The sequence below is a fragment of the Scleropages formosus genome, chromosome 24 (assembly GCF_900964775.1).
Source record: "Scleropages formosus chromosome 24, fSclFor1.1, whole genome shotgun sequence".
Lineage (NCBI taxonomy): Eukaryota > Metazoa > Chordata > Actinopteri > Osteoglossiformes > Osteoglossidae > Scleropages > Scleropages formosus.
Genome location: NC_041829.1, coordinates 10,136,954 through 10,159,829, shown reverse-complemented (window position 1 = coordinate 10,159,829; position 22,876 = coordinate 10,136,954). Strand labels below are relative to the sequence as shown.

General features: G+C 39.8%; 2 protein-coding genes across 2 annotated transcripts; one reads left to right on the top strand and one right to left on the bottom strand.

The window, feature by feature from the left end:
* Positions 1-94: 94 nt before the first annotated feature.
* On the bottom strand, positions 95-17,148 carry LOC108936403 (solute carrier family 15 member 2-like). The gene is made up of 22 exons (XM_018755743.2): positions 17,134-17,148; positions 13,145-13,232; positions 12,772-12,913; positions 9,853-9,945; positions 9,664-9,763; positions 9,259-9,349; positions 8,951-9,028; positions 8,413-8,495; positions 8,160-8,243; positions 7,858-7,947; positions 7,478-7,522; positions 6,555-6,587; positions 4,610-4,698; positions 4,315-4,396; positions 4,036-4,161; positions 3,773-3,937; positions 2,447-2,493; positions 2,082-2,189; positions 1,853-1,949; positions 1,614-1,757; positions 1,420-1,524; positions 95-551 (listed from the first exon to the last, which is right to left on the bottom strand). The coding sequence occupies exons 1-22, from the start codon at positions 17,146-17,148 to the stop codon at positions 354-356; spliced, it is 2,103 nt and encodes a 700-aa protein (XP_018611259.1). The 3' UTR covers positions 95-353.
* A 534-nt stretch (positions 17,149-17,682) lies between these two features.
* Positions 17,683-21,672, top strand: LOC108936419 (gamma-crystallin M2-like). The gene is made up of 3 exons (XM_018755760.2): positions 17,683-17,697; positions 20,960-21,199; positions 21,391-21,672. Exons 1-3 carry the CDS (start codon positions 17,683-17,685, stop codon positions 21,670-21,672), a joined length of 537 nt encoding a protein of 178 aa, XP_018611276.2.
* The last annotated feature ends 1,204 nt before the right edge of the window (positions 21,673-22,876 follow it).

The following is a 22,876-nucleotide window of genomic DNA, read 5'->3' as shown; positions in this document are numbered from 1 at the left end:
TCAGTGTTTCTCACAAAAGTCCTAAAGACAATAAAATCTGCTTACGTTGGCAAAAATGACATTTTTTGTATTTTTTTCCACTTTTACAATTTAGTAAAACATAGTATCTCCTTTTCTCTTAAATGTTATGCATTTTTTTGTTTGCATTTTCAGATACTCTAAATAAAATAGCTTTATATTTTCATTTCAGTTACATAGATTGATCTGTGATAAACCTTTTAAAGTTGTTCAAGCAGACACATTTCGTCATCTCAGTAGGCTTACAAAATATGTCTGGGTTCTGTATAACTAATTAGTTTACATAAATTTTACTTCAAAATAATTTCCTTCTTATCAAACTCAGCCCTACATGCTTACATCATGGTATTTCTGAAAACTGGGATCAGAGCCAAATCCTGGACCGTTTCTTTCTTTAAGTTGTCCTCCTTACTGTCATCCTGGAACATGTTGTCCAGCTGCTTGGGATTGACATAGGTGTAGAAGTAGGCGATAATGGAAAAGATGATGCAAACAGCCACCAGCAGTGCAGCAAACAGCACAAATTCTGCCCACTAGAAACAGAAATCGTTTTCATTACTAAAAATATACATACAAACGGGAGTCCTGGTGGAAAACAGGATCAAGGTGCTAGCTTGACTCATTGCCATATGCTGTACACATATTCATAATCTTGTGACTTCTAAAAAATTCACTTATTCTAGGCAATGGGGAAAAAGCCACAGCAGAGACAACAAACACTGCACAGAGTATATGATTTATTGCTGTGTTTTTAAGAGTCCAAAAGTTCTACTGTACCAGTCTTGCAGTGCCTGGAGGGGATATCTTTAATGTAATAATGAAGGGAATGTTACCTGGAAAAAATCTTGCACAGTTTATAAATTTTTTAAAAACCTTTATTTCCCCTGTATTATAATCCAAATACTATTCTCTTTCAGAAAATTATTTATGCAGAGCCCATAGATATCTTCTTTATGACTTACTTATTCCGTTTACCAATACTTTCATTGATGGTTCAAAAATCAAGCATAATTCTAATGTCGAATTATCATCCTAATGCTGGAATGATGTGTGCTATGTACTGCTATGTATTAAAAAATAAATATTAAAATATTTAAATACTGTATTACAGCTTGAAATTATTTGGGGAATTTGATATTTGCTTTGTAACATGAAAAGGGATATAATGCTTTAAAATGTATGAAGTTATCAAATGTTTTGATATAAAATTATATTTTAATTTGTTTTTCGTATTTTATTCTGACATACATGGCAAAAAACTTGTGTGGTATAGAAAATATTTCTTCAGAACTAGAAATAAATCAGGGGAACAATATAAATATGTAATAGAAGACTGATGCCAGTGAAAGAACTATTCACTCCATTCAAAGTTCAACTATGCTTGACAATATATAGGCCTACCTGTTGCAGTTCAGCTCCCTCTGCTACAATCAACACAATCACGTTCCCAAAGGCCACGGTCATTAGCCAACCTGCCTGCAGCACTGACTTCATATTGGCTGGAGCCTAAAAATGAAGAGCAGTACTAACCATAAGACAGCCACGTGAACTGAAATTTCATGGTGGAGATGCTACAATGATTATGTTCTTTGTACTTGCGAATATGAGAACTCCAGTCCTGTGATGGAGAACATGACCTCTCCTGCTGTTATCAGTGCATACTGAGGAACTTGCCAAGCAATGGAGACATTGTTCGCATGGACATCTTCCATCTTGAATACCTCTATCCCCTGCAAGTTCTGTCAAGAACAGAAGAACAGCCCATATGAGCTGTGACTATGCAACTAGTAATAACACTAGTGTTCTGATAGACTGAATGACTTTAATCACTTACTGTCTTGAGAATGACGCTATATGAAGCACCAAAGTCAAGAAGGCCCAAATCTATTATGTACTCCATTTGGCTCGATATGCATTTCACTTCCCTGTATCTGAGTTAAACAAAAAAATTTTGTACAATGGATGTGAACCGCAAAGTAGCAGCACAACAATTCATCATAATTATGTAGAGTAGGAGTATTCTAGCTGATGACAGCAACGTCAAGGTCTTGCATTCTACTTACTCTCCTCTCGCTATGCTCTTATTTGGGGTTATTCCATATGCAGGAGCTACTTCAAATTCCTGCCCACCGACGCTTATGTTCAAGCCTTCATTATGGCCATTGATAAATCTAGCAGAAAAAAAAAAAACAAATGATAAACTTTGTGGTACTGGTTCTATAGGGCTGAATTACCATCCTACCATGAATCCTTACAAATCCTACTAATATGCTGAAGCTGGGGAATTCATAAAATGAACTTATTTTACTGGTGGTGTATTAAAAATATATATAAAATAATAATGGAAAGGAGAGTCCGACAAGCACAAGTACAGTTTGACATGCAGCCTGCCATTGTTATCCCCAGAATTTACTGAATGTATATTTACCTCAGATATGCACTCCCATTTTCAGATTTCTCAATGAAATCTTCCACCTAATGAAAAATACAACATATTAATGTAAGGCAGCTGCATCTGGCCAGGTCTATAGTTAAATCTACATTAGTACAATACAAACTGGCAACATACATGTAAATGTACAACTGCCTGCAGAGTCATCCATCCATCTATCTATATGTGTCCATTCGACTTACAAGAACTCAACTTTACAAGGAGTTTCATTTAATACCCTACTTTGTGCTTTGAGGCAATCCTTCACAAAGACTGAATTTGGATGTTGCTTGTCTCCTGACAGCTGAGTCAGATTTAAATTTGGTCATTTAGCAGACACTTTTCTTCAAAGCAAGCAAGTAACCAACCAACATCTACAACCGCTTATCCTAAGCGGGGCTGCGGTGAGCCGAAGCCTTACCCAGCAACACAGGGCGTAAGGCTGAAGGGGTAGGGGACACACCCAGGACGGGATGCCACTCTGCCGCAAAGCACCCCAAGCAGGGCTCAAATCTCAGACCCGCCACACAGCGGGCACTGGCCGAACCCGCCGCACCACCATGCCTCCATCTTCAAAGCAGCTTATAATACTTATAACCATTAGAGCTGACATCTTTATCTGAGGTGATTTACAGTGTTAGATACACTACTGTACCACACATACATTAATTAGGGGCTGCTTAGAGTTCCCAGTAAATTTGAGAAATAAGTCTCTGGACTGTGAGAGGAAACCCACACAAACCCAGGGAAATGAGAAGTCGGTTTCATTTTAGCACATAATGTTTTTGTCGTGACAGGGTAAGATACAGTTTACTTTATGCATAATGTCTGCAGTAGAACAATGTAACACACACACACAGACAGTCACACATACCAGGCAATCTACAGTTACCAGTTGAACTGAAAATCATGTCTGTGGGCTGCGGGAGGAATCAGAGTACTTTGAGGAAAAACACTTTGTTCAGTGTTTGGTACAGCATGGCTATGAAAGAGCTAAATGAGAGCAGGTACACAGCCATACTGCATTGCAGAGTGATTAATGAAGGAAAACTGCCTTGCTGTGATAATTCATGTTAATTACTGAAATAATCATGTTCATTTTGATGGGATTTCACAATATTTTTGCATAAATGGGGCTCAGGAATGCATAGAAATTTTATTATTGAAACTAATGATAATTACTGTAGGTCTTCAGGTTATGAGTATTCACCTTACAAAGGGTTTTTATGAATGCATTGCCTTTGTAAGGTTGGGGAAGGCTGTGGTTGTATTTATTTCTGTGAACTAACAACATTAAAAGATTCCAGCAGAAAAGGTACTTACAAGCTTGCACTGAAGGCTGGTAGTTCCATGGTGAATGATGAGACTGTATGATTTTTCCTCATGGAATGTCAGAGCACAGTCATGGACCTGCTCATTGTATGTAACCTTGACAGTCAGATTTTTGGTTGTTCCCCTCAGCTGTACTCTCTGATATTCTGAAGGATCCTGTCAACAAGTGACAACTTAATTAGTATCAGAGACACAGATACCTCAAGATAATTCTAACATATACATACTGTACTATGTATATATCTTTTGCTGACCTCATAAGAACTGATGGCATCTGGGAATAGATCATTTCCAGGAATTTGCACTTTCACCTCATTCTCCATTAGGTTGAAGACCTGCAGTAAACTCTCCCCTGAATTTGGAGCCGGTACAACAGTTTTCTACAGTGGAAAAAGTGTTAAATGATGTAAGCTTAAGTATTTATACCATATTATAGAACTACACAGCATATGGGCTAATGGTAGCTTAAAATAAATGCACTATAGCAAAATTTTCTAATGCAAAAAATCTGGAGTGATGAATAACTGTCTTACTGTGACGTCAATTTCTACCATCGTAGCTGCAACAAAAGCCAGAGCTGCAAAAATCATGCCTGTGGCCATTTTCTTCAGAGGCCTGGATAGAGAGACACAGAGATTTCTGCCCATATCAGTGCAAATAATTTACTGGCATAAAGTGAAAAAAATATTCTTTCTGAGGTTTAAAATAACAGAACAGAGATGAATGAGGTTGCAAACCCATGCGTAACAATTACACTTTTAAAAGCACAATGGCTGCTTTTTGAGAAAATTAACTGAGAACTTCTGTAAAGAGACAGTTCAAACTTACGTAAAGTTGATCTTGCAGAGGCCAATGAGAGGGTACACTCCCATGTCAAAGATGGGTACAAAAACCAAGATCAGGAAAGCATTCAGCAGCTGACAAGAAAAGTCACGGAGATTATTAAAATTTTACTCTAAAATAATTTCTGTGTAAACCTCTTGAAAAGTAAGTTTTAACTGCTCCAACTCACACACACAACTCTTTATTTAAAAACATATGTTGATTGTAATCAATCATTTAGCTGTCATGTTGCTGCATTATCATGTTCTTCAACTGAGGATAGGTAAATGGAGGCACCTTTTTGTCTAGACAAGATGGAGAAAAACTAGTCTACACCTTTATTTTAAGCAGAATTGACTACTATAATGCTTTATTAATGGACTGGATGATGTTTTGCATGCAACTGGTTCAAAATGCTGCTGCGTGGATTTTCATTAGAACCAAGGAATATGGTCATATATCATTAATTCTACAGTTGCTGTACTAGCTTTGGAGGGGGGCATGGTGGCGTAGTGGGTTTAGCCAGTGCCTGCTGTGTGGCAGGGCTAGGGCTCAAGCCCTGCTTGGGGTGCCCAGCAACGGACTCGTGTCCTCTCCCCCCTTGGCCTTGCACCCTGCATTGCCAAATAAGGTTCTGGCTCACTGCGACCCTGCTCGACACAAGTAGTTGCTGACGATGGGTGGGTGGGTGGATGGATGGATGTACGAGCTTTCAGTTAAATCTAGCGAAGTCTATAAAACCTTCCTCTTAATATACAAGGTAGTTAATAGCCAATAGTTGTTAGCTGGTAGCATAGTGGTTAGAGCTGTTGCTTTTAGACCCAACCTCCAGCTGTAGTACCCCTGAGCAAGGTACTTCTTACCCTAAAATTGTTCCAGTAACATTACCCAGCTGTATAAATGCGTAAATAATTGTAGGCAGACTAACATTGTAAGTCACTTTGGAGAAAAGCATCAGATAAATATAATGTATGTAGCCTTGCTGTAGCTCATACTAGTGCTATTTTTAATCCCTGTATTCTTGAATGTTGTCTACTATTGTTGGATACTGAATTTCTTAAAGTATCCACAACTAATAAGATTTCAGGAGAAGAGAGTGGCTTTAGCAATAGTGCACCTAAACTGCGAAATAATCTGCCTGGTAGTCTAAGGAATGCCATTTCATTCTCAGCCTTTAACTCCACACTTATGACATACTGTACTTTCTCATCTCATCTCTTTTGAGCATGCACTGTAGAGATATTTATGATTTATGCTTTCTGTGCACTAGTTTGGTACTTACCAGAGTAATAACCTTGTGTCTGTTTTTTCTTCTTTATCTCGTTTACCAGTATCAAGCAGTGACACGGAAGCCATTACCAATACAGAGTGCTTGATATACTTCGCTGTAGGAGCGGATGACTGCATAACACAACCCATACATTGGCAACCTTGTGTCTGGACAACGTATTTTTATTTCACATGGACTATAGCTAAGTCTTTGACAGTCATACTGGTCTTTTCTGTTTTCGATATATCCATGCCCAGCTGAGGTACTAGTTCATTACAACTAGTTGATTGTCACTGGGCTTTTTTATTTTTATTTCCACTGTTGCCAGCTAGCTTATTCTAATATTATTTATATATGGTATATTTGTAATTTTGTTTCATTTTCTGCAACATCGTTTAATGTTAGAGCCTTGCTCAGCACTCTGTGTCACTCTAGGGAGAAGAGTGCTCTATAAAAATAAATCAAATTAAACTGAACGGTCATCCAAATGATTATCAATAAATCATGTGGTTTAATCAATCATGGTTTAATCAGTACAAGTCTGTGTTATGCTCATAGAAAGCAAAGCATCTGTGAGCTGTATAACCTAAAAAAAACATTTAAGGAATGCAGGTTTTGACTTTGGAGTGATGTAAAATGTAATAAGAGGTAACGTTAGAGATGTATGCAATGTGACTTTACCTGAATTTGATCAGGTTTCAGAACAAATGGACCCTGTGGAGAAACATGATTGTTGTAAATTCATTGATACATGTTACCCCATAACAGAAACATGTAGGTAGATTCAGGCCTGAGCACAGATGAAGCCTCCCTTGATGACATCACTTGTATCTGTCTGAATGTCACAAACAAACCTGACCATCATCCTAGCATTTTTAAAGATGTTTCCATTGAGAGATGACCTACATCATTGTATCTGAATACAAAAGCATTGCAGGGGATAATATTTGGCTATGCAAAGCAATTTATTGAAGGTGCTTTAAGCACATCCTTATTAATATAAAATTCTAAAGTAGTAGAATGTTCTATTTTTGCTGGGGTTTAATTAGCTGCCCCTTTGAATACTTGCAGGACTCCCTGTAGTTTTAACTCTGTAATAAGAAAATTCTTCTGAAGACCACTGAAGAGCAAGGATTTTTTTTTCCACCCTTTCTGGCCATTTAAGTGCATACTGTCTTCTCATCATCATAGGCAAACCGACCGAGTCATTGTAGACCACACTGTGGACCATGTACCACAACTGCATCCCTCGTATGACTTTTTTTTTTCCTTGTCCAATTTTCAGTCTTTTCTGTTTTTAATATCCTGTGTGTAGTAAATGACATCTATTATTTTGTTTGACGGGGGTGCGGTGGCACAGTGGGTTGGACCACAGTCCTGCTGTCCAGTGGGTCTGGGGTTCAAGTCCCGCTTGGGGTGCCTTGCGACGGACTGGCGTCCCGTCCTGGGTGTGTTCCCTCCCCCTCTGGCCTTACGCCCCTGTGTTCCCGGGTAGGCTCCGGTTCCCCGTGACCCCGTATGGGACAAGCGGTTATGAAAATGTGTGTGTGTGTGTGTGTGTGTGTGTGTGTATTTTGTTTGAAATACAAAATGACACTACTTACAATGTTCAAGTTCATTCGAGTAGCCTGGAGTGTCCACCGGGAGCCCTGTTATGTAGCAAAACAAAAATGCGTAACCGACATGCACTAATACAGTAGCTCTCTATATTCTGAGCTCTCTTAGGTTTTTATTGGAGAATAAACAGTTATAGGAGACTGGGCTGAAACGGGAGTCCCAAACTCAAGATTTTGATTTGAATTAAAGCAGTTCTACTTCAGGAACTTGACGTTGTAACCCTAAAATCTTTAGCAATCAGGACCTATGTCCAAACCAACGATAGCGAATGTTTTAGACTGTACTGAGTGGGGTAGTGACTGGTTTTCGGGGGCATTGAAAAGATAAGAAGCCATGGGGAGAGGAATCTGGAAGGGCGCTGTCCTACCTGCTGGTCAAACAGAGCCCAAAACATGGGGAGAGGAATATATAGAACCAGGACTCGTAAAACCATCTTTATTTCCTCGATAAGGCGTTTCTGTTGAGAAATGACTGGTTGTGTCACAAGGGAACCATCCATCAGACAACAAGGTCCAAGTATAAGTTTACTCAGAAATTAACATTTTTTATGTATTTACATTTATCAAATTCACAGACCAAAATAAATGTACATTTTAGATGACTTACAGGATCTTATATATTAATAGCCTGCATGAATGAATATTTTCAAAAGCAAAATTTTTTATTTACTGGGTATTTTTCCTCAGCCCAGTTCAACCAGTGGTCCCTTTTAGGGTCATGTTTTGAACGCTTCCAGCGATTCTTCACAGCAAACTGCAAGTCAAAGAGGAAGGAAACTTTTTACCTGTGAAACTACCAGCATGTTTCACCAAGTACCACAACCCTTCAAAGCATATTCACTTTTTAGTTCATTTGAAAGTACCTACATCTTTTTTCACTCCACTTCATACGCTCACACCATACTGGTATGGAAAGGACTTACCCCTATACAGCCACACACAGACAGCAGTATGTTCCCTTCTGGAGGGCTCTTTTTGTACAGCCCACTCCCAGCAATAAACACAACTACATGGAAAGGAGAAAATCAGTTTGCTTAAGAGAATGTACAGAATGAATAAATGGTTACTGAATCAGTAAGTGACATCATGCGACTTGCCTTTATGCTTCTTCATTTGTAAACTGCATGTTTACAGCAGAGCTGCTGTTCCTTGGTATTTTATTTGACTGAGTTTAAAATCATTAATCCACACAAATTTTGAGGTGTTATCACTGATATACCTACAGGTTTTAGTGTCTGTCAGCCTAGTTTGAGTTAAATGACCAATTACTGCAGTGTACACATAAATGCAAGCTTATGCATAACTATACAAGATAATTATTCACAAAATAGGTGTAATAATTACAAAGACAGAATATAGTTGTCATAAGACACAAGAAAACTGAAATGTTGGCATTTAAAATGATGCCATCACTGTAAAGGCAAATACAAGTTGAAGGGAGGTGGGCCAAGAGTTACTCACCAAGGGAAATCATCATCAAGACTGCAGGTACTCCGAAGGCGAGGGCATAGCAGTCATTGCCAAAACACTTTACATCTCCTGCAGACCATACACAGTATTTCTGTTTCACTCCATTTCAGAGAGAGCCATATCATGGTAAACTGGATTTTATTACAGATTAGTTAATACTACTCATACTTCATGGTCTATAGGTATATAAAAAGTCTTAATAATGGATATTTCTGTTAGAATTCTAGCCAAGGTGACTGCATATCTGCTTATGTAAAAGAGTAAAAAGCCAAGTTAATATTATACTAAGGCAGACAGACCTCGCAGTATTGGTGTGATAAGGGTTGACAAGACACTCCCAGCATTGATTGACATGTAGAAGATGGAGAAAAACTTCCTTCGTTCCTCTGTCTTGAAAGGAAGATATTTCAAGTTCTAAACAATCAGTTCCAGACTGAACACGTGAAGAACATAAAGTGGGTAACTAAAATACAGCATTGCATTACAAGTAAGATTTTACGTACAGATCGAGACTTACTGTTAAGGCTTGCAACATAAGGCATAAGGCCATTATGGCTCAATCAAACAGTCTGGCAAAACCTGGATATTACAGACATTCTGAAGGCTTATGGTTCCACAAAATTTCAGCCTTGCAGGCAGAGCAGTGAATGTCTGCCCAGATTTTCTGTAGTCAAGAACTTCTGCATTCAACAAGTCTGACTTACATGTTTATCTTCAAACTGGTCTCCTCCAAAAGCTGATACACATGGTTTAATCCCACCTGTCCCTAAAGCAATGAGCACTAGTCCAGCCATGGAGAGCACACTGGAAAACAAACAAAGATATGCTGAACTGCCCCAGTTCTTCTTTAATTTCATTGCTGTGGCAAGTTCAAGACCTTCTGGATCACTCACATGTGCACAGTGTTGTCCCCCACTGATGGAATGGCTCCAATGGACTTGATAACATGGCCAATGACATACACAATCGACAGGTAGATGATTGTTCTGCAGGTAATATACAGAAAAGGGGCATTTCAAGACTGAAGACTTAAGATGACTGTGTATGTTTCATACCTTTGTAAATGTATCATCTGCATTTGTGGACTTAAGATCAAAATTTAATTGTACAGTATCTATTATATGTGAGAATCCTCATTCTTTCTCACTGTCTGGGTCTCAGAGGTTCACTCACTCACTTTTGCTAACCACTTGTTCTTGTCAGGGGTGCAGCAGTCCATAGAGTATCCTGGTATCAGTGAGCACAAGGGGGATATACCCTGGATGTGACACCAGTCCACTGCATGGATGGAAGTCTCACACACTCTCTCACCCATTCACACATGACAGTCAATTTATCATTGCCATTTGACCTGAACTGCATGGCTTTGCACTGCTGGGAAATCCGCACAGACAGATCATGCAAACGCCACACGGACTGAGCCACATTCAAACCTACACCCAAACTGCAAACCTTACATTTATTTATTTAGCAGACGCTTTTCTCCAAAGCGACTTACAATGGATATTATGTAGTGTTACCAGCCTACACATCTTATTTACCACAGTGACTTACACTGCTGGATACACTACTTACACTGGGTCAGTCATCCATACATCAGTGGAACACACTCTCACTCTGTCACTCACACACTATGGGGGAACCTGAACAGCATGTCTTTGGACTGTGGGAGGAAACCAGAGCACCAGGAAGAAATCCACACAGATACGGGGAGCACATGAAAACTCCACACAGACTGAGAGGGGATCAAACCCATGTTCTCTCGCACCACCCAAGTGCTAGGAGACAGCAGCGCTACTCGCTGTGCCATCGTGCCGCCACTTTGAGGTGACAGTGCTACCGTTACCCCACTCTCAGACAAGGGCGCCTGAGATGGAGTGAACTGAAAAGTGATAAGGAGACCAACAGTTCTGGCGGTGACTTATTTCTTTAACTTTTTTTTTTTTTTACAGTTTCAACAAAAATCTAACAAAACAGTAATCAATTCAGTAATCAATGCCACACCTTCATTCAACACAATCAACCTTTACCACTTTAACACTTCAATACAACATTTTCATGCGTTGTTGTTATTATTATGCTACACCTTTATTTACGTCACACGTAATTGGAGTTCACTAGTTATATTTCCATGGTCATCGACTTCCGGGATCCAATGATTGGTGCCTAGATTAAGAAAATATGGATACCGGAAGTGAATGGTGACCATGTTTCTTAATGCATTCTTCTCCTATCTTCAATGTGCAGTTGTGCCGCTGAATTATTATTTTGAGAATTCACACAATTCAGCACATTTTTACCCACCAAGGCGTTTACACAAACACCAAATAATTTCTACATTTAATCCAACTGAAACATAACAGCACGCTTCTGTGATAATCACATCCCAACCTACCTACGGCTACCGGCTACGAGCAATTTAGCTTTAAACTAATTTATAAAACAAAGATAATACTGGACAAACGATTGTTTCCCAAAACTTAAAAGCTAAAACATTTAATAAATCACTTCATACTAATTTCACAACATTTATGAGGTTTTAAACCGTTTTACTAACCTGAGAAGTGATGAGGAGACCAGACACGAGTCAGCGTGTAAACGGCGACTTTAATTTCTTTAACTTTTGACCGTTTTTTTGCCAGAACCAAAGGTCCCTTTATCACAGCCAGCGCCCCCTACAGGATCTACTATTAAACAGCATTCACACGTTAGTCAATTATGAACTTTTCTGTAACAACCAAGCGAAATACGCAAAAAAAAAAAAAAAAATGCTTTCGGGCGCCATCTCTTCCCTTTCACACATCGAGTTTTGAGCCCTCTACACTACCGTTGCGCTACTGTGACGCCCCTCTCAGTAGTTGTTTCAGAAATGTATTTTTAACCATAAGGGACGGTTCAAGACGTAATTCAATCCCAAAACTGACAGAATAATGATGGTTTTAGAGTTGATGCTTTGGATCCAAAGCTTGTTTGAATCTCAACTATTGCTGTAGTGGGCCTGAGAAAGGTACTCACCTGAAATTGCTCCAGTAAAGTTACCCAGCTGTGTAAATGGGTGAATAATTCTCAGTATCTTAACATTGTAAACCTCTTTGGAGAAAAGCATCAGCTGAATTAATAAATGGAAGTAGCTTAAAGGTTCTGCTCGGGTATGGTTTATCTTTACATGTTGCAAATCGTCAATTTGAAATTATTTTTTAAAAAATCGCATAATCTTCAGGCCTTGATGAAGTTTAGGAAAAACGGAGAATGGCTGATTTAACGCTCGGTTTTTAAACTTTTATAGGGTTGCGTTACGTATTATTTCTGTTAAATTTTGTAAAACTAGAAATACTTGGACTGTATCCAAATATCCATCCCTCCCTCTACACACTTTCTGAACTGCTTGTCCCATTCGGGGTCACGGGGAGCCAGAGCCCAACTTGGCAACACAGGGCACAAGGAAACACACCCAGGACAGGATGCCAGTCTGTCGCAAGGCACCCCAAGTGGGACTTGAACCCTAGATCCACCAGAGAGCAGGACCCGGTCCAACCCACTGCACCACTACGCCATCCATCCATTATCTAAATCAGTTTGATTTAGATGATGGATGGATGGATGGATGGATGGATGGATGGATGGATGGATGGATGGATGGATGGATATTTATTTCTTTGACAGCTGCATTTGACATCAGTATCTACATGAACACCCCCAACACTTTCAATAATGTTAGTGGTGAAATTGATTAAAACGCCTATCTGTGCACAGCTGTCAAGCAAAATTTACAGGTGATAAGAATCCGAGATCCTTGCACTGTCCTGACTTACTTGAACTTGCCCAGCCAAGAGTCAGCAATGATGGCCCCCAGTACAGGTGTGAAGTAGCAGAGGCTGGAGAAGGCGTGGTATATAGCTGTAGAGAGGTCCTTGTCCCAGTGTAGATAATTTTTGAAGTATAGTGTCAGCAAGGCTTCATTGGAAAGATGCAGGTAAAAGGCTCATGGTCAGCATGTGTCTAGAGTACTTAACACACCAGTTTATTTCAACTATGCAACGGGGTATAGCTTACAGTAATTTGATAAACTACCTCTTTTAAATGGTTAAAGTGATTTATGGCTGTTTTATGTTAATTTTGTTCTATACACTCTATTTAAACTGTACCAGGCTTCCTCAAAATTGTAGTGTAGACCAGTCCAATTACCTTTCATGCCATAGTAAGAGAATCTTTCACAGAATTCATTCACTATGATGAATGCAATGCTCACGGGATAGTTGGTGCCACAGAGTTTCTGAAACATTAAGAGGGTTCATCAAAATACCAGATGAGACACACTTTTATAAGCAAAATGAAAATGCTCATGGTCCTTAATCTCTACTCTGCATTGCTTTCTATACTAAAGTGGTTCTAGTTGTTTTGTCTTGGGGAGTTTTGACAACTTTTTCAAGCCCTCCCCGCTTTGTTAACACAAACTATGCAGTGTGAATTTCATGCAACTATATCGCACTGTTCTGTGTTGTAACTGCTAGTGGTACTTAAATTTTGCATATTGTTGTTTGATGTGAACAGGAACATGTGCAAAAATAAGACAAAGGAAATATGAAAGAAAGTAAAGTGAAGGGAACGTAATACCGGTGAACGTCTTGGTTTGTCTTTTCCAGTATTTTCCATCATGGAATCTGAAAGGTAAAGAACAAACTCTTTTCTAATTCACTACTACTATTTACTCATTGCCAACCTTAATAAATCTACAGCACCACTGAACTGCTAGGCTTCTGAACTTAAGCTACATAAGAACTTGAGAAGATTTGTCCAGCTGTAAAATCAAGAGTTCAGAGTTCATTCAAAATAGTTAAATGACTTTCCTTGTTTGAGGTAATTCAAAATGATTGTTAAAGCCATGTGCCCTCTTAGGTTGTCTTTATTGCATTCCATCAATCCAGGTTTATAGAGAAGTAGTTGAAAGATACAGTTTAAAAAGTCTTCAGTCAAATCCAGCTTGAGAGCAATCCTGCTAAATTTTCTGATGACATAGCAGGTCTCTGTTACTCATCTCAGGGCTGTGTTACACATAAATGTAAAAACCACAGGTAAATAATCCTCCCTCAATGTTTCTAGGGCACTGATGACTTTTTTTCATTCACAGAATTTTAAATTTGCAGAGCATCTTAGTTAACTAGAGTAAGTGAAAAAACGAAGTTAATGGACATATACAGCTTACCATTTGAAAAGAATATATGGAATTCAAAACTCAAAGAATTCAAAACAGAAGCTTAAAATTAGAGAAAAATGACAATAAACTATTTTACTGAGATGATTCACTTGCTGTTATGCAGAATATGTGACATCAGTACACATATGTTGTAAATTGAGGAGCTGGGCATTAACTTGTTTTTTCAAAGTCATATAACCATCTGATTGTGTCTTAAGAGAGAATTCGGTGTTAGTATGGCATTGACAGTGTATATATAGACTGGAGCAAATTATTGCGTGTTAATTCTTTATTATTTTAAGGATTATTTTAAGGATTTAACCTTAACTTTCGCAGTCCTGAGCTTCTTATATTAAAGATGACAGGAACAAGTAAATTAATGCAAATCAAACATGAATTATTCTCTATGTAGAAATGTAACTATAGCGCCAACATATTTACACAAAGATTAATAAAAAAAAAATTTACCCTTTCTCTCATCCATAGTCATTTGCTTTCTTTCCAACAAACAAATTTTCTCCAGGTGACCAAGTCCTTCCCTTCACCATCTGCTCAAGTTTTTCTGACAACCCATACTTATAACTTTTCTCTCTTGGGTTAATATTTCACTCCAAATAAATGCACAGAGTTCACTTAGTGTAACTGTATTTCTTTCCTTTCAGATTGCATACACATTATGAACACTATCTTTTTAACAAAACCCTTAAAGGATATGTTTAAACCCACATATTACTATACATGTCGCTCTGAAAATGTACATGTTAAATGCCAAGTGCTAAAAACTGAAAATATTTCTTTTATTAACCTACTTTTACAAAAATTAACTGAAACTTGCTTAAGACACACATGTGCTCAGATATATTTGTTTTCTTATATTTGAGAAAATTTCATGCCAACTCCCCATTTAATACCAGGAATTCCAAACAATCACAACTAAACATAGTAAAACATTAAAAAAGATTAAGCTTTTGCTTAAACCCTTTTTTCCAGCAGTCTACATGGTGTTATGTTAAATACCATTTACAAATTGTGTTCTTATTTGTTGGGTATTATCAGTTCATAAGTGATCTCTTCTGAAAGATTATATGCATATTACATAAAATACACACACACACACACACACACACACACACACACACACACACACACACACACACATACACACACAGTCTGATGTCCCAAGCTGGGTTGCGGCGAGCTGGAGCCTAACCCGGCAACACAGGGCGCAAGGCTGGAGGGGGAGAAGACACACCCAGGACCGGGACGCCAGTCCATCACAAGGCACCTCAAAGTCAAACCCCAGACCTGCCAGAGAGCAGGATCTGGCCAAACCCATTGTGCCACCACACCCCCTATGGGAAAATAATGTTATAGAAATATCTCAGAAACAGAAAGAACATAAATTTTGACTTCCACTGCTAAAAACAGCACTAACATAGCCAATCATGAGGGTTTTTCCGTTTGGGGGCCAGTTTCACGGAGCCATTGAAACGTTACTGACCAATCTCATCTATGGCCATTTTTTTTAAGCAATGGCAGTGGAAAGCAGCTAACAGTTTTCATCTGCATGTTTTGATCAGATTTCTTAGTTTTATTTACTCAAATTCCGTGACCTATAGCTGTATCCACCCCTTTATTGTGGGCAATGCACAATGCTATCAGATTGTTTTTTTATTGTCCATCTTCTGCCAGATCTGAAATAGCCTGGTAGACACAAGCGGACAAGGAGACTGTGGACATTATATTTCCAGGGCTGGTCTCTAGTTTAGCAGTTTTCATTTTTCTAGTATGGATTTATTGTACTTGTAACAACTGATCCCAAATCTGGTCCTGGCAGACTCCGGCGTATAACGACATACATAAGGACATAAGCATTATTTTTCGTGTGCTAGACCTGTTCCCACTGCCCAGAAGACCTGTAGTAAGGATCAACAAAGATATTTCTGAAAATTAATTACTCAGTGGTCTTTTAATCATTGAAAGTCTTTTAACAGCTAACTAAAGGACTGATTTGTCTAAATGAGGTTCAGTATTCATTTATTGGGTTTAACCCAAGTTACAGATATGAATGACAAATAGAAATAAATTTCAACAATTTCACACCTTAAAGTAGAGGATCTAAGTCAAAAAAGTCCATTAAATGTATAAATATGAGAAAGCAGAAGGTTAAACACTGTGTTTTCGTCTCAGTTTGCTGTATGTCGCTGATGTATTGCAAGGCCATAAACATTTCTTATCACTTTATCAAATCACAATCATGCAAGACCTCTCTGCTGGACAGAAAAGTTAAAAAGTAATAAACAATTAACCTTGAGTCTTTTACAAAATAAAAATAACTTATTGTACGTAGGAGAGATGTGGTGGTGCAATGAGTTGGACTGTAGTCCTGCTCTCTGGTGGGTCTGGGGTTCGAGTCCTGCTTGGGGTGCCTTGTGATGGACTGGTGTCCCGTCCTGGGTGTGTCCCCTCCCCCTCCAGCTTTATGCCCTGTGTTACCGGGTAAGCTCCGTGACCCCGTATGGGACAGGCGGTTCTGAAAGTGTGTGTGTATGTATTTTCCCATACTGTGATGTCACTTATCCCCCCTACAATGGCACTGACATCCTAATTCAGATGCATTCTTAATACAGCATTTGTACCAGTTTGTGCCATTCAAAAGCATGGTTCTGTCTCCTTCACCTTGAGATATTAATGTTTGCATGGCTCAAGAAGCCACCCAGCCCCCTTACAACGGCGTAGATACCCAAGTCCTGACTTATTCTTTAGTGCTGCGTTTGTGTTTTTTGTGCCATTTCAAGTCAAGTTTCTTGTACTGTTCAAGACATTCATTTTTATTATTATTACCAAACTGCTCTCTTTTACCTCTGTACCTGTCACTTTGTGGGTAAACAGAGTCTCAGATTCCTGTTTCAGCATAAGCTGTGTTGAATTAAGCAGGATTTTGATCAGGATTCATCTATCCTGAGTTTTATGCACCTACTTGTGTGATGAACATCGACGCATAAACTGGAAAGTCATAAACTAGGTTTACTTAAGAATCACGTCTGCCGCTATGTCTCTTTTTCTCCTAATGTAATGCACAAATTGTATTTTCTCTGAGATGTACGTCGCTTTGGAGAAAAGCGTCTGCTAAATGAATAAACGTAAATCTAAATGTAAGCTCGCAGGCTATAGGTGGGGACATCTGGGAAACCTTATTTCATGCCACTGATATTCTCATATGTCCTTCTATGTATTTTAAATGGTAGACAAGGAACTTGTTTACTGTCATGGTTAGGTCTCATACTACGGGACAGAGTTTTTCAGTTTTTTTTAAAATTCTGCCTCCACACTGGACAGCCTCTTGAAACGACACAAACACAGTACTAAAGAATGGTTCAGAATTCAGGTGATTGTACCGTTGTAAGGGTGCTGGGTGATGTCACGTGCCATTTGAATTATCGTTCATATTGTGAAAAGAGACATAACCATACTACAAAACATTTGTTAGGAATTTTTTGTTTGTGATATTTGTAGAGGTGCCAGCTTCATGGGCCTGGGTGAAGTCATGTCTAACATATTCATGAATATCCTGTGAAGTAAAGCAGAGAGAAGCAATATTTGAATGACACACAACAGCACAAATGCCGAGCGCCGTAACAGCACAGGGCAGTATTCTAGGGTCCCATGATCACATGTTGCATTGTCTCTCTAATTCCATGGGTTGGTGTACCTCAAAGCTTGTGTAGCACTGCCTTGTACATGAGAATAACCAGAAAAATTTGCACTGTAGGAGCCTAGAGGGGAGGCCTAAGGTAACACAGGGAGTAGAAGTGCCACATTACAGGGAACTGAGTGATGCTAGGGTTTAGTGGCTACAGACATGTCCATCCATCCATCCATCTTTCTCCGCTATCCGGGGCCGGGTCGCAGGGGCAGCAGTCCGAGCAGAGTCCTCCAGACTTCCCTCTCCCCGCACACCTCCTCCAGTTCCTCTGGGGAAACCCCAAGGTGTTCCCAGGCCAGCCGGGAGACGTAGTCTCTCCAATGTGTCCTGGGTCTGCCCCGAGGCCTCCTCCCAGTGGGACATGCCTGGAACACCTCCCCAGGGAGGCGTCCAGGAGGCATCTGGAACAGATGCCGGAGCCACCTCAATTGGCTCCTCTCGATGCGGAGGAGCAGCGGCTCTACTCCGAGCTCCTCCCGGGTGACTGAGCTCCTCACCCTATCCCTAAGGGTGCGCCCAGCCACCCTGCGGAGGAAACTCATTTCTGCCGCTTGTATCCGCGATCTCATTCTTTCGGTCATGATCCAGAGTTCATGACCATAGGTGAGGGTAGGAAATGTAGACATGTAGAAAGTGAAATGCACTAGTTGCAGTGGGGTGGGCAGAGTGTCTTTTTCAGTATGATGGGGAGCACAGTGGCTTCTGGAAGAGTGGGTTTGGGCAGTGTTCCATCATTTTATTTAGCTTTTCATTTATCCCTTTAGCAGATGCTTTTTCTCCGAAGCAATGTAGATCTTTAAAAGACAATTCAAACGTGCATTACGCCAACGGACAGAGAGCGCTAGATATAGACTTGTGATTCCTGTGAAGCTTACATTCCAAAAAGGGCTGTTTTTTTAAATTTGCCTGTTTTTTCAGTTCTGAGTCTATACTGCTGTCAAAGAAGTTTCAGCCAAGACAAGGGAGCGGTCAATAGCAATTTAATAAGCGTGACCAGGAGCACAGACAATTTATGCACATGAGAAAATCCACCTCCTGGGTCCTTCCTGAGAGAGCAGTATAAGTACGCACTAGGGGTCTTCCAACTAATACGGTTATTTTAATAGCATATCTGGTATAATTTACGTCATGCATAAAACTGTCACGCCCACATCCGCGACACAAGCGACAGCACCTGTGGCTAATCGGCACGGCCCGGTATAAAGGCAGAGCCGCCACGGCAATGGGTTGCGGAATCTACAACGCCCACCTGCTTGGCTTGTGAATTCAGCGTACTGCTTCCCTGTACCCTTTCCTTGTTTGTTGTTCACGGATCTCCTGGTTTTCAGTCTCGGCTTGCCCCCCATTTACTGAGTTTTGCTTCACCCTCAATACGACATCCGCACATCGGAAGACCCTGCCTGTCCTCAACCTCTATTCCTGGTTAGCACGTGTGTTTTGGCATGGAAATAAATGAACCCGCACTTGGGTCCAAAGCCTCCCTCCTGTCTCCTGACATCTGTTGTGCCATGAAATCAAACAAAGAGCAACAGAGTGTTGAGCGGAATTAGGAAGGTGACTGGCTTATCATGGGGCCCAGATGCAGTAGCTAAAATGGACTCAAACCACAAATAAGGTTGGATACACTGTACTTAATGAGCAAAGTTATCCAACTAAACAAGGTTATCCAACAGTAATCTGATCTCTTTGGGGATTTCTTTTTGTTGTAGCACAGTGTTCTTGTTGAATCTTTTTGCTGGAAACTTGACTCTGATGGTAAGGGTCAAAATAAGTGAGCTTTATACTGAGCAGGACTTGGCAGCGATCAAACCCGGTTGTGTTCAATCAGCCGACCTTATGGGAAAAGGACGGAAAAAAATCCCCTACTCTCCCAAAACTCCAGCTCAGTTCGTGATGATTGTTGAATTATTCATTTCATGATCACATGCATCGTTTGTTGACGTTATTATTCGATACTCAACGTCATTACGGAAAACAGCAAGTTGAATGAAAGTAGCCTCCCGCTCCTGTTCTGATAATTAGTTTTAGCTCTGTAATAAACCAGTTAAAACACATTAAAAACAAATGAATGATGCAAATGACTGGAAAATCTTTAATTCAATCATTCGCATAAAGGGCCAGCTTAACTACTTCCTCTTTAGATTACATTTTTTTATCTCTTCCCTCATTATTGATGGTTAACTTGTCACATTGCTGCTAAATGATTTGAGTCCTCACTTTCTATAGCTGCCACTGGCCTTCAAGATCTATTGTATGTTTGCCATAATGTAAAGACAATATACACACATGTGTTTTTTTGTGAGGCGAACAATGTGGGTAACGTAAGCATATGTTTCCCCTCAGCTGAACACAATGTCAGATAATAGCCTTTCAGATTCCACACTGGAGGCTCAAAAGGCCATTCATAGTGCTGGTTCAGGATTTTCAACAATAAGGCCATAGATTCTTTGGGTCAGAACAAGTATATAAGTGAAAGTAGGCAAGACCTGATCAGTACAGCACTGTGAACGCAGACAACCGAAATCATGAGTACCTGCAGGGTAAGTAATGCTTTAGAAACTAAAATAATTTTCACGATAAAGATACAGAACATAAAACAAATACTTTATATGACTTAAAGGTAGTGAAAACATTTTTTTCAACAATTCTTTTAAATACTGTACACAACTATCATTCACCTTTGTTCATTTACCTGAAGCTTTTCTCCAAAGCAACTTATAATGTTAAGTTACTTATAATTATTTACCCATTTATACAGCTGGGTAATGTTTTTTTTTTTTTACTGGAGCAATTTTACAGTAAGTAGCTTGTACAAGGGTGAAATAGCTGGAGGTGGGTTGTAAACCTGCAACCCTAGCATCTGAAAGCAGCAGCTGTAACCACTAAGTTACCAGCTGTCCATCAATGTGATTTTGAAACTGTTAAATAAGTTTATTTGTGAAATATGCTCATATGTTCTATTCGAACATATTTAGATTAATAGTTCAGATTAGTTTAATAATGAATGAGAATTTTCCACTTAACGTGATTTTGAAACTATGCCTCTAGAAAGAACAGGTGAAGCTGGGCTTCATGTCATCATGTTCATATTCTATTTCAGATCACCTTCTACGAGGAGAGGAACTTTGGAGGTCGCTCCTATGACTGCAGCAGCGACTGCGGGGACCTCAGCTCCTACATGAGCCACTGCTACTCGTGCAGAGTGCACAGTGGCTGCTTCATGGTCTACGATCGCTGCAACTACATGGGGAACCAGTACTTTCTGAGAAGGGGCGAGTACCCTGACTGCATGAGCATGGGAATGAGTGGCTACTTCAGATCCTGCCGAATGATCCCCATGGTAAATAATCACCTTTACACTTTTACTCTACTAAGAAAGTAGCTACTAACTACTAACCAATAATGCATTAACTTCAAATCATTGCAAAAGACCAGTAATAGTCTATTCCCTGCTTTCGATGTTTATTTGACTATGGGACTTATCTGATAATGTGACATTTTGCAAATGTTGTTGAAATTTCCCTTCAACAGTACTCAGGGTCCTACAGAATGAGGATCTACGAGAGGGAGAACTTTGGAGGTCAAATGTATGAGATGATGGACGACTGCGACAACATCATGGATCGTTACCGCATGTCCAACTGCATGTCCTGCCACGTGATGGATGGCCACTGGCTCATGTATGAGCAGCCCCACTATAGAGGCAGGATGATGTACTTCAGGCCTGGAGAGTACAGGAGCTTCAGTAACATGGGATGGGGAAGTGGCATGACATTCATGTCCATGAGACGTATTATGAATTCTTGGTATTAAGTCTATTAATATTTTAAATGTTGGTGATCTTTTTTCATGAGATGCATTGAAAAAACTGGAAATCAACATTTAAAGACCTAATAAAGCTTTTAACTTAAAATGCATGATGCATGTTCTTTCTGTTGCTAAACGTACTGTGAAAACAACACTACAAAATGTGCTAGCGAAATAAAGATAGCTAATTTACATGTATGCCAGTTATATTAATCACATACGGTTTCAAGATTATACCCTGATATAAAATGCAATTTACTTAAATTGAGACTTTTCTAAAAAGTACTGAAGGGTCAATGGTCAATGCCGAACTATTAAATATTTGCATTACTGTTCACATTAACAGTTCAACTGCTCTGAGGTCACGTGAGTGAGACATAAAAGGATCTAAGTAAATGTTAATAAATAAAATAAGTAAGTCACTAGTTGTCAACAAGGGGCATGTGGTGGGGCAGCGGGTTTGACTGGGTCCTGCTCTCCAGGGGGTCTGGGGTTTGAGTCCTGCTTGGGGTGCCTTGTGATGGACTGGTGTCCTGTCAAGGGTGTGTCTCCTTCCCCTCTAGTTTTGCAGCCCAAGCAGGACTCGAACCCTGGACCTGCCACATAGTGGGCACCGGCCAAACCCACGATGCCCCCTAAATGACTAATTGCTATTACTTAATTGCTTATTACTAAGAAATAATTAAATATTTAGATTTGTTTAGACATCTTTTCAGCAGACCTTGGGGGACAGCGGCTGCCGTTGCTCCTTCACAGTACCTGGGCAGTACAAAAGAACCCGAGGTTGGTCCCTGTCTAGTTAGTGTTATTCTGGGTGTTTGTGTGGGTTTCCACCTTCATGCCAAAGACATTAGTTTGAGTGAATTTCCCCATAAAGATTAATAAAGTATGTTCATTATTACCAGCATTTATTTCTGTACACAACTCTACATGTACAACAACTCTGTAGGTACCTAACCCTGTAATGTATGCTGGAAGTAAGGTTGGTGTATCGTTCATTTGCAGCATTCAGTTTCTATGACCAACCACTCAAGGACCTTTCTGATACAGGATTACCACCTTCTGTCTTGTTGCTATGCTCACTCTTGCCATGGAAAGATGGGCCGAACAAACTACCATGTCTTCCATAACCTTTCCTTTTTAGTAGGGTTGTCCCTCTCCCAGTTTTTATACACGACCTGGGCTGTACCCCTGCAAAGACCTCAGGTAT

Excerpts from the sequence above, each read along its gene's own strand:
- LOC108936403 (XM_018755743.2), bottom strand. Across the intron at positions 9,350-9,663 it reads ACCAGTTTGAAGATAAACAT|ACAGAGGAACGAAGGAAGTT; the intron begins GTAAGTCAGACT and ends CTTCCTTTCAAG. Across the intron at positions 3,938-4,035 it reads ATGCCATCAGTTCTTATGAG|GATCCTTCAGAATATCAGAG; the intron begins GTCAGCAAAAGA and ends ACTTGTTGACAG.
- LOC108936419 (XM_018755760.2), top strand. Across the intron at positions 21,200-21,390 it reads CCTGCCGAATGATCCCCATG|TACTCAGGGTCCTACAGAAT; the intron begins GTAAATAATCAC and ends TCCCTTCAACAG.